Below are 12,628 nucleotides of genomic sequence, written 5' to 3'. Positions count from 1 at the left end.
CATGTTACAGTTTCCTCCTGCATATGCATGTATTTTTAAACTGATCATTATTTATTTATCAGAAACTGGTTTTATGTCCTCAAAAATTGTTTCTCATCATTCATATGGCACCAGACCAAAATAACTTGTATGAAAGACGTTCTCATATATTGTTCATACCATTTTTTGTTACAGAAACAAAGAAAAAATGCATATCACAATAGAAATGGAAATGTTTCAAAGAGAAAACCACTTTTTGCATAAAACCTATAAACAGCAACATTACAAGGCACAAACAACATTTTTCATAGGACATTTTTTTGCGCTTGTTCAGATGACCTTCCAAATTTATCAGTGTAGAAAGTTCTGTATCCTTGTTTTACTCTGTCACTGTGCCTTTGTTGCCAAAAGACAACTAAAATTCATTAAAAGAGCATTTCAGGTTTTACAATTTATTCATTTTCATAAAAGCAGCAATTTTTTTCCTCCATATCCAGGATCTTAAATATTCTTTTCATTATTTTATCTTACTTTCTTTCTGGAACGAAATGATTTGTTCTGTAATGCAGGGGCAACTGAGGTACTCTCCCCCTCCCCCAAAAAAGTTTTAGATCACAGCATATGAAGGTTCCTCTTATACTGTTTTTTCCGTTCCACAGCTAACCGTAAAGCATGAATCAAAGTATTTTTGTTATTTTGGATGTTGTACTGGCTCAGTTTTACTAGTTTCTCAAAATCTTCATCTGAATATTCCAAAGCATAAACATTATAAGGACCAAAGGTACTTGTCACATCAATATCACCATCATTCATCTCTTCAGGACTACGCTTCACACCTATGATTTTTTTAAAATAAAAAGAAAAAAACCCCAGATTAGTCAGAATGCAGCAAATACATGGAGATTCGTCAATTTATTTTAGCATAGGTTTCCCTGATTTAAACTGGATTAGATGAATTGCTACACTTTGACTGCAGATATATATGAGCACGGCAAACTAACTTAGCAAAAAAAAAAAAAATTTTTTTCTTAGCAAGGAAAAAAAAGATGTATTGATTCATTCTAATAAAGAAAAACAATATTTAACTTTTTCATTTGAGAAACCACTGAAATGCATATCAGATAAATTTGCTCAAGGCTTCGAGATGGATTTAAACTGCTGTCTTTATATTTCAACCATGGAAGGAAAGAACTACATTGCAGACGATCAAGAGACTCAGGACACCACAAATTGGTTTTTTGAGAACCTAGAAAACAACACACAGACAATTTACTTGTCTTCTGAAGTTGTCTTAATCTGGCTTCTCCCAGCCACAATTATCTTCTACCTTCTTTGGAACCCTCTCCTTCCTGTGCTATATAAGAGACCTATTGGTTATTGTCACTATTTTTAGCATATTCTTTACCAAACCCTATACCACAAACATGGACAAGTCAAAAAATTGGCCATAACTAGCAGAAAAAAAATATTGCATCCAATTTAATTATATAATAATAATAATAATAATAATAATAAATAGTAGTAGTAGTAGTAGTAGTAAAGTTGGAAGGGACCTTGGAGGTCATCTAGTCCAACCCCCTGCTCAGGCAGGAAACCCTACACCATTTCGCACAAATGGTGGTCCAGTCTCTTCCTAAAAACTTCCAGTGTTGGAGCATTTACTGCTTCTGGAGGCAGGTTGTACCACTGATTAATTGTTCTCACTGTCAGGAAGTTTCTCCTTAGTTCTAGGTTGCTTCTCTCCTTGATTAGTTTCCACCCGTTGCTTCTTGTCCTGCCTTCAGGTGCTTTGGAAAATAGCTTAATTCCCTCTTCTTTATGGCAGCCCTGAGATATTGGAATACTGCTATCATGTCCCCCCTTGTCCTTCTCTTCGTTAAACTAGACATACCCAATTCTCGCAACCGTTCCTTATATGTTTTAGCCTCCAGTCCCCTAATCATCTTTGTTGCTCTTCTCTGTACTCTTTCTAGAGTCTCAACATCTTTTTTACATCGTGGTGACCAAAACTGGATGCAGTATTCCAAGTGGGGCCTTACCAAGGCATTGAAGAGTGGTATTAATACTTCACGTGATCTTGATTCTATCCCTCTGTTAATGCAGCCTAGCACTGTGTTGGCCTTTTTGGCAGCTGCAGCACACTGCTGGCTCATATTTAAATGATTGTCTACTAGGACTCTGAGGTCCCTCTCACAGTTACTACTATTGAGCATGGGGCCACCTATGCTGTACTTGTGCATTTGGTTTTTCTTTTAAAGCAGTGGTTATAACTAATTGCTCTTTTTTTTATTCTATCATGTTAAACAAAGTTAAAAAAAAATAGTGAGACCTAGAGCATTTTATTGGAGAGAAAAGAAAGACACAACTTTTGTATCTCCACTTTTCAGTTTGGATCCCTTTAATCCTGAGCTCAAATTCTTTTTCTCCTTTGTATTCCATGAGTTTCTCACATTTGGTTAAAACACAACACCAGACATAATTAAGGGTGGGGGGTGTAGGAAGCAAGAAGCATTCACACATACTTACCAGGTTCTTTATAATTTTGGAAGGTATTACAAACCAGGGGGTATAGGAGAACTAATGGAATATTTGGACCTTCTTGTTCTCCTAGCAAATAGCATTCCTTTACATCTTTTTCATCTTGTTCCTGTGGGATAATTCTAGGAAAAGGAATTCCTTGTTCTGAGAAATAATCTGAGGCCATTTGCAGAGGCTGTATAGATTGAGGGGAGGGGAGAGAAACAGTCAAACAAATTTTTATAAGTACTTTATTTTTTTAAAGAAAAAATATTAAAACCTTACCACAGCTTTCTCACAAGGGTTCTTATGAGCTAACGTTGGCTTAATTGCTCAATTTCACAATCTCTAAAGGCTTATAAATGAACAAACAAGATATGAAAGACCACAAAAGATGCTGATTCTTTCTTTTTGAAGATGAAAAATGGATGCCTAAACCTCCACAAAACCCATTTTACTCCTTGATCATGTTCCCCAAATGTGAAAAAGACCCACCAGATTGAATATTTTGCTTTGTGCACTCCAATAATGTCTCTCCAAATTAGGGGTTTTTCATTAAAATGAAGACAACAAGACCTCACTGATTTTGTGTTTTGATCCTGGTCATTTAGCGGCAGCTGTCAATACAGTTTGTACAATGTGATGTGGCCTTAGGACTGAGGTGAATTGGGTACATCTGCATACTGGGTAGACTGAAATGTGTTTGAATTCTATACCCATTACTCAGTCTATATTCAAAACCCCCTCTAAAATACCAGTAGGTTGGGAGCAAACCAGATCTCGGGAAAAGCTCATTGCAGGCCTTGCAACATAGGTGTGCTCTTGGGGTCCTGATAGATGGCACTGTTTAGTCAAAGAAATGAACAGCATATCATCTCTCAAATGAGCTGGGCAGATAATACAGTAGGGGAGGTAGGTAGTTCCTCATGTAACCCGGAGAACAGAATAATTGGGGGAAAAAGATGTCCCGATTTAACATTCAGTCATCTTCTGGGCCAGTTAGCATTCTTTGAATAACAACTTCATTGGGCCTTTTCTTCCATCCCAGAATCTTGTGTGTTGTGTAAACCAGAGGACAAAAGAGGGCACTAGAAGTCAAGAAACTCAAGAGAGCTTAAACTGTCATGCCATAACATCAGTAACAAAGGTAAAACTTATTTATGAAAGTAAAAATGGCAAATAAAGTTTTCTGTAAGTTAATTGGCCCAACTGAAAGTTGTTGTTTTTTAAACCAGTTTCTCACTTTCATGTGACAAATGTCATGTGGCAGAAGAGGAAGCAGCTGCAAGATTCAGATTCTGTAAAAATAAGATTCCTGCTGAAGAGAAAATAGTTCTGACTGTCAACTTCCTCCTTGCATCACAAAAAAAAGGACTTATAAGCCCAAACACTGCTGAGAATAAAATGTCATATTTCTCACCCGTAATTGTGAACCTGAGCTATAATTTAAATGTATGAAGACGTCCACTTTTCTCTCTGGCCTCATAAGTGGGGGATAGCTGGTGTCGAGGGCAAATGCATTATCCACCAGATACAGATGCTCTTCAGCTCCAATTAGCTGGTTAGGAAAACTGTCAAGATCACAATCTAAATAAAATACACTTCTGGTTAAAAGCAGGCAATAGCATTACTCTAAGAAAAGTTTAAAAAAACACACAACCATGTAACTGCAGCTCAGGAGGGACAATAATGTAACTTTTCTTCTATGCAGCGGACAACTAGACTTCTTCCCCCCCCCCCCCAAATATCTGCCTTTCAGTAATTTGATAAAAGACACGGTTTCATCTAGCAGTTTAGCTTCTGAAAACAAACAGCAAAATCTCCAGTAGTACTAAGAGCAGTGCTTTTTTTCTTAAAAAAAAAAAAGGTGCCGGAACTCACACACATCATACAACCCGCCTTGCCTACCCTACAAGGTTCCATCCAAAAAAGGTGCCGGAACTCTGTTCTGGGTGTTCTATGACAAAAAAAGCCTGACTAAGAATATCACTGGAGTACAAGCTCTTCAAAAGGACCTTTAATTAAAAGGAAGCTATACCTTTCCAGTTTGCAAATCCACTCTCTAAATACTTGTTGTGCATTGGGCAGCCTCTTAGGAAATTGGGAATCAATGACACAGCAGGTCGCCACATAATAACATCTTGAAAAATGCTGGCAAGGCTTCCTGGAGGACACTGGACTCGAACAGGTAGTTTATACCTTTCTGGACGACCAGTAAGCTCTTCTGCAGACAAAATAATATCCATTAAATGCATGCAGGTTTTTTGTTTTCACAGCCATACCTATAATAACCAATGGGTATGGGACACTTGAAAAATGTACATGACTGACTTTTTCTCATTTCTTTGTACTAGTTCACTTTTCTCTCTTGTCTGGCCAAATTTTAAATAATCAAAGATAATTTACACAAGGGTTCCATTGCCCAAAAGGAGCTGTAATGCACCCATTTTACTTTTCTAAAAAGCAGAATGTTACATGATATAATTTAGTGTTTTTGCTTTCAGGAATGGGACTTGATGAGTCATTATATTTGTGTGCATGTAAAAAAAAGATTCTTCCTAAGTTATGTGTTGTCAGTACAGGATTTGTTTCTATCAAACAACAACAACAACAAAAACCTGTCAGATCTGTAGGTGTGAAATTTATCTATTTATTAAATTTATTGGCTGCCCACCTTACCACAGGGTAACTCTGGGTGGCTTACAATATTAAAATATAAAACTATATAAATAAAATATTACAAAAGTATGTAAAAAATACAATAGCTAAAAGATGGGGAGGGAGGGAGTAGGATGAACAGGGAGGAGATGGGATCTGATATTATTCTATCAGCCACCCCAACATGAAACCCATAGAAAGCAGCTGCATTTATTTATTAAATGTCTACATTGCTCATTTCATCTAAGTGACTCTAAGTGACACACACTGAAACTGCGGGCCTACCTAACTTTTTGGGCAGCTACTGATATAACCACTCTCTTACATTTTTTCAATTGTACTGTAGCCTCAGGGACTGAAATGGGGACCTTCTGCAAATAAAACATTTGTTTTCCTACAAACCTTGTAATGTATTTTATAAAAAGGGAGTGCAGAGAACGGCACTGTTACTACTTGAGAAAAAGGAATACAGCATCACGGAACAGGGACTTCCCAGGACCATTTCAAATAGATAACCTGATTGGTGGTTTTGAAAGCCAATCAAAAGGCCAGCAAGACTGGGTCAAACCTTGCCTTCTCTGTTTGTTTATTTATTTATTTGTTTGTTTATGAGACTTATATACCGCTTTAAGTGCAAGCACTCTCTAAGCGGTGTACACCAGTAAGCAATGTATATATATATTTACATTGCCCCCAACAATCTGGGTCCTCATTTTACCTACCCCGGAAGGATGGAAGGCTGAGTCAACCTTGAGCCGGTGAGATTTGAACCGCTGACCTGCTGAACACAGTCAGCTAAAGTGGACTGCAGCACTGCACTCTAACTGCTGCGCCACCTCGGCTCCACCAGAAGTCAAGGCAGCTTCAGTCCTGATACCAAAATGATAATGGATTTCTTGCAATTATTACTATTAATACTGGGTATTTTGTAGCAGTATCTTAAACTACAAAGTATCTACCAGATAAAAATACAGGAAGGATATAAATATCCATATTATCGAACAAAGCAGGAGAATATGTAAAAGCAACTAACCCAAATCAGTTATTCTGTCTCGTGTCCAGATCTGCCAAAAATCTTCTGAAGTGGTAGCCTGGTACCAGCCATCCATAATGTTCAGAGAAAACACACTACTCCAGATTCCTGCAAAAGGGAAGACAGGAGTGTTTTTGTGATATCTTAAAAACAATTGTGATGAAATGATTCTTTTCCTTTTCTGCTTTATTGTTTCATAATATAATTGTTGTTATATTTTATATTAGTGAATAATTTGGCCATGGTTATGTATACTGCCATTTTATTTTAAGGATTAACCCAGAGTGTTTTGGTTCAAATCATACTTCAGCTGTGAACTGATCTGTGCCTCAGGCAGGATTTTACTCCCTAGAATGCTATATAATCAATAAACAATTCCTTGAATTTGTTAGGCAGCACTTTTGCTTATCTCTGCAATTACAAAAATAAACATATGTGTTTATATACAAAACAACTCCATTCTCATAAATCAGAACAGATCAAGTAATATAGTTTATAATCATCATTTACAAGTAGCGCCTAGTTTAGTTTTGTGAGATATCACTGTTTTTCCATGAGAAATGAAAACTTATTTTCAATTATCGTGTATTTTTCCTGCAACCAAGAATAGAGGATGCTGCTTATTCCAAACAACCAAACACTGAAGATGTAGTGAAATGGATAAATATCATAATTAATTGAAATGTGCTAAACAATGGATGGATTCTTTTTAAAGCCTTTCATCATTATGTATCTTAAAGTATAACAAAATTAAGAAAATATAATGTTGATATTTGAAATATGTGCAAAAATGTATTATTTACAAATTTACAAAATCATGGAAATAGCCTATTACAGTCATGCCTTGGTACTCGACTGCTCTGAAACTTGTCAGATTTGGTACTCGACACATTTTGATGAGAAAATTTTATCCCGATATTCGTTTGTTTGGTACTCGATGCGCAAGCTAGAAATGTTGGTTGCCTCATGACTTGCTAACCTTTCCAGCCAAAACAAAGGGTTGCATAGTAGCCATGTGGTAGTTCTTGCCCTGCGCACATCCCCTTGCAATCTTATCTTAGCTTCTGTAGTCATTTTGTGCATTTTTGCACTTCTTTATCATCAGTATAAATAAAGGGAAAATTTTATTTTCTTTAAGTATTTATTAATTTTTAGATTTATCATGTGACGATATACAATCCTATCTTTTTTACATATTGCCTTAAAAATGTGCATTGTCTTTGGTTTGGGAACACATTACATTCATTTACCTTATTCCTTATGGGAAAAATTTGTTTGGTATTCGTCATGTTTGGTACTCATCATGCCTTCCAGAACCAATTAGCAACAAATACGGAAGTACCACACTGTATTTGGTAAATTTCAGTGTGAGAACTAGTGGCATCTTTATTTTAATTAGCTATTCAGTTACCTTCTAAAAAGCAGATACGTGATTCTGGGATTTTCTCCATCAAGTGTCCCATGAAGAACTTGCTACCAAAGTGTTCAGGACGAATGTAGGCACCATATTTTTGGAATCCAACTTCATATGGTGTGAATTCCATCCATTCTAAAAACAGAGACATAAGAGAATAATATCCCATTCATGTTATTAATAGGATTTTATATTATGCTTTTAAATTGTTTATTTATTCAATAGGTTTAAATAGCTGCCCATTGTGATATAATTCTATGGCTGCTTTCAATGCATAAATTTAATAAGAGTTCTCTTTAACACATGCCATACTTCAGAGAACTGGAGAGAAGCAACCCAAAATACTGATAAGGAGTAAAATAATAGATACTTCCTGGTTTTTAAGCTTTGCTAGAACATGCTGATCAGGGCTGGAAAAGTTTGCATGGGCTGGGAGGTGGGGGTCCTTAAAAAAAGCCGGAAGGAGCTTTGTGATTTAACTCTAGTCTATACCTTCCTGTTGAAACAAACTGAAGAGAGTCAAGTATTTTAGATCCTTGATATCCAAGTATGCCATAGCCATTCCTGGAATACTTGATTTAGAGCAGTGGTTCTCCAGCATGATTGGATGGAGAACCCATGGATGGGTTGTCTTAATCTATCTGCTCCAATTAGACTAAGTCTGAAATTTAGCACTGCCCCCTCTGTGCCAACTGCACCGCAGTTTTAGACTTAGTCTCTTTGCTCTAAGACACGTTTTTTTCTTCGCTCCTGGAGCAGAAGACTTTGTAATTTCTTTCTTATTCCTTTATCTTAGTGCTAACCCCTTTTTTATTAATAGATTTTGACAATAAATTTTTTTTTTCTAGTGATCATCCATCCCCGGCCTACAGCCTAGCAGGCTAACAGGCTGACAGACCTTTCCTTTCAGGGAAAACCTTCCTTCTTCCTTTTTCTTACTTAGAGAGCTTTCCACCTTAAGAATCAAGCTCGTATTGAATTTCCAGAAGGAAGAGAAATCTCCTACCAGGGGCTGTTCCTCTGCTTCAGAGGCTGTGTTTCAATAACCGCCACTCCGATGGCTCCCTGCTGCCAGCTGATTGTCGGAAGACGCGAATTTCGCCTGCTGACTGCCTGTGGCTCCAGAAGCAAGGGTAAGCTTGCTAATTGACTGGGGGGCTCCGCAAGCGACGACGAGGCTCATCAGGCCTGGAGGGAGCCTTTTCTAGGTCCCTCGGCCTCAGCAGACCGCCCCAAGCAGCAGGAAAAGGTTTTGGGCACCGACCCAATTTTCGGAGCCTGGAGGCCTTACTAGTCCTCGGCCTACCTCAACGTCTCTCAGCTGGCCTAATTATCATCCATCCACTGCGTTAGGAGCCCAGGCAATTCCTCAGAACGAGGGCTCATCGCAGCTTAGGCCTCAGGCCTCAAGGCCTTCTTCTAACGGCCGTTTTTTTGACGCGAACTCTGCTGCCGCCATTTTGAATTGACTCACGGTGGCCATTTTGTAACTGACTGAGGCCCAGACTGCCTGTAGCTCACTCCTGAGGGCAGTGTATGACCACTTGAGGCAGAGGCCTCTAAATTTGTCTGCATCATCTCCACAGACGGATTGGATTGGGGAGGGCCAGCTCACTCCGGAAGGACGCAGTTCCCACCAACCCCCATTGCCCACCCCCCTCACGGGCCGGATCATCCCTGTGGGCTCCCTTAGTAAATTTACAATGCCGAGGGGGGGCGTTTTTGCTAAAGTTGAGCCCAAAGCAGATTCATCATGGCAGAGAAGTCCACCAACGAGCCGGCCAAGAGGAAACATCAAACAGAGGCAAGTGGAAAGAACACCACCAAGCGAGCCAGGGCAAGCAGGGAAACCAATAATCCATAGATGAGGGAGGAGGAGTCCCAGAGACTGAGAGCGGCCTCCCCAGGTCAGACAGGCACAACAGGAAGGTCCATTTTTGAACCCCTCTCCTCACATTGTGCCTCAGCCCCAGGGGCCTGGTCTCCCCCCAGGGGAATTCCCCAATTAGAATCAGCCACAAGAGTGGCTCCAGGGATTGGTACAACTGGCCAGGGCATTCTTAACTTGGGGCCCCAGGCCACATTCACCCCCACTGCAGCAGGGCTTCGCCCTCCTGAGAACCAGGCTTTGAATCCAGACTTTCTTCAGTCCATGATAGCCCAGGCTGTGGCTCAATTTATGGCCTCCAACACCCCACATCCACCCTCCCAAGCCATGTATCATCCACAATCTCTAGAGTTGATGGATGATCCCTCATCAGATCTGGAATCAACAGGGGCTGAACCATCTGGCCTGATTATGTCAGAGGACGAGGGCATCACTCCATCTGACCCCACCCCTCCTGTTGGTCTCTTTGACCATTCATTCTTTAATTCCCTGCTACTCAAGGCCTGCACTACTGCAAACCTCCCTCAAGAGCAGGAGACCCCACCTACAACATCCAAGGGTCCCCACGCCATATACACCGAGCCCTCAGTCTCGCAGAACCATATTCCCTGCCCTCCCCTTTTTCTGAATATAGTTCAAAAACAATGGGAGAACTTAGGATCCCTCTCAAGCCCTGGTACAGTAGAGAGAACATTATTCAATGTTGCCCCCTCTCTGGCCTCCCTATTGGAGAGTCCTGAGATTGATGAGCCCTTGTACTCATTGTTTCCCAATGCTAACATCCCTGGGGATATAAATGAGGCACTTAGGGCAGAAGATAAAAAGACTGAGTCTGCATTACACAGGTCCCACCAGGCATCAGCCTTGGCAACAAAGGCGGCAACATCCATGGCCTTCTTTGCCAGGGCTTTGGTCCTATGGTTACGGGAGCACCAGGACATGATCCCTCCGGACCAGCTCAGAGCTCACCAGAATCTGGGTAAGTTAGTGGCCACGTCTCAATACCTAGCTGACGCTTCCCTGCACATGGCCAGATACACTGCCCGGACCATCGCGGCAGACATCTCAGCATGAAGGCTCCTTTGGCTCAGGAATTGGCGAGCAGACACCAAGGCCAAGTGGCGTCTGGCCTCTAAATCTTACACAGGTGGACATCTCTTTGGTAAGGCACTAGAGCCATACCTAATCGAAGGTAAGGACAAACGTAAAACTTTGGTTAACGCATCAAAGAAAGGAGACAGGCGCTCGGGGAATAGCATGTCGCAGAGTAATTACAGAAGGCAGCCCTTTCGGCCAGCTCCATCCTGGGACTGGGCCCAGGCTTCTCGCCCCTCCTTTCAGAGACAGGAACGTCAGCGTACAGCGTACAGAGGTAGATCACAGTTCCAGACCAAGCGGTCCTTTCGAGGCACAGGGGGCCGTTCCTTTAAACGAGGCAAGTGATCCCGCAGTCTCACCTCCCATAGGAGGCTGGCTGGCCCTTTATTCCAGCACTTGGGCAGCCACCACTACAGATGCATGGGTGTTAGACACCATCACCCAAGGGCTGAGACTAGAGTTTTCTTCCCAACCACCTGACAAATTCTGCTTTTGCCCTATTCCAATGAGCAGGACCAGAGCTGATCTTATGTCAGAAGCCATAGCTCATTTATTGCAAATACAAGCAATTGAACCAGTACCACAAGACCAAGAAGGACGAGGGTTTTACTCAAACCTATTCATCATTCCCAAGACTTCGGGGGGCTGGAGGGCGATCTTAGACTTAAAAGGTCTAAACCTTTACTTGAGGTATAAGAAATTTAAGATGCAATCACTTCAATCAATCTTGGCTAGCATCAGGCAAGGTGACTTTCTTACCTCGATAGACCTGGCTGAGGCATATTTGCACATTCCTATTTTTCCTGGCCACCGCAAATTCCTCAGATTCAGTTATGCCCAACGCCACTACCAGTACAGAGCCCTACCATTTGGCCTCTCATCTGCACCGAGAGTATTTACAAAGGTACTGGCAGTGCTCGCAGCTCACCTTAGACAAATTCCCATCAGAGTTCAATGTTATTTAGATGACATTCTAATTCAGCCATCATCATTACAAAATGCTCACTCAGACCTTGCCCTAGCCATCAAGGTTTTTCAGGAGCACAGTTTTTCTGTTAATTTCCAGAAAAGTCATACCGTACCAACAACTCGGGTCCTCCATTTGGGCGCTGTTATAGACACAGACAACTGTACGGTCTACCTATCTCAGGACCAGTGGAACTCTTTTCAGACCCTTGTACGTTGGATCCGAAAGGACAGAGTAGTCACATTGGCATCCTTATCACAACTACTGGGGAAGATGGTGTCCTGCGTGCAAATTGTGCCATGGGCACGTCTCCATGCCAGAGAATTACAGTGGCTTCTCCTTCCATTTCAGAGACTTCACACCAGCACATCCCACCAGAAGGTCCGAGTTCCACGGTCGGTGTTGAATTCCCTTCAATGGTGGGACTCTCCGGCACTGTCACGGGGAACAGAATTCAAAGAACCAGACAGGATCACCATCACCACAGACGCAAGCCTGTTTGGGTGGGGGGCACACCTCCACACACACTGGGCCCAGGGTCAGTGGTCCAGGCAGGATCTAAAGAACAATATAAACTGGCTGGAACTAAGAGCCATACACATGGCCCTAAAGAGATTCAGCAGCTTAGTACAGGGCCAGCACGTCCTGGTCTTAACCGACAACATCACAGCCAAGGCCCATATCAACCGACAGGGGGGAACAAGGTCCAAGCCTCTCATGCAGGAGGCCAGATTGCTGGGGTCTTGGGCGGAACTGAATCTTGCCTCCATCAGGGCGGAGCACATATCCGGAGTGGCCAACCAGCAGGCGGACTCACTGAGCAGAGCCACCGTGGACCATTCCGAATGGCAGCTGGATCCGAAGGTCTTCAGAGAGATCGTGGACAGGTTTGGTTCCCCAACCTTAGACCTTTTTGCCTCCCCAGCCAACTCACAACTTCCCAGATTCCTTTCCAGGTACCCGTCTCCATCAGCGGAGGGAACAGATGCACTCCGCAGTCCCTGGCCCAAGGAACTGCTCTATGCCTTTCCTCCCCTACCCCTTCTACCTGCCACGATCAGGAAGATTCTTCGC

At 41.7% G+C, this 12,628-nt stretch overlaps 1 protein-coding gene across 1 annotated transcript; it reads right to left on the bottom strand.

Moving 5' to 3' along the window:
• Positions 1-121: 121 nt before the first annotated feature.
• Positions 122-8,163, bottom strand: LOC120299261 (cytosolic phospholipase A2 epsilon-like). The gene is made up of 7 exons (XM_039323896.1): positions 8,094-8,163; positions 7,599-7,736; positions 6,188-6,295; positions 4,535-4,720; positions 3,917-4,083; positions 2,506-2,692; positions 122-815 (listed from the first exon to the last, which is right to left on the bottom strand). The coding sequence occupies exons 1-7, from the start codon at positions 8,161-8,163 to the stop codon at positions 592-594; spliced, it is 1,080 nt and encodes a 359-aa protein (XP_039179830.1). The 3' UTR covers positions 122-591.
• Between the last annotated feature and the right edge of the window lie 4,465 nt (positions 8,164-12,628).

Source organism: Crotalus tigris, unplaced genomic scaffold (genome assembly GCF_016545835.1).
Source record: "Crotalus tigris isolate CLP2741 ecotype Arizona unplaced genomic scaffold, ASM1654583v1 scf7180000024286.1529876, whole genome shotgun sequence".
Classification (NCBI taxonomy): domain Eukaryota; kingdom Metazoa; phylum Chordata; class Lepidosauria; order Squamata; family Viperidae; genus Crotalus; species Crotalus tigris.
This window is presented reverse-complemented; position numbering and strand designations above follow the sequence as displayed.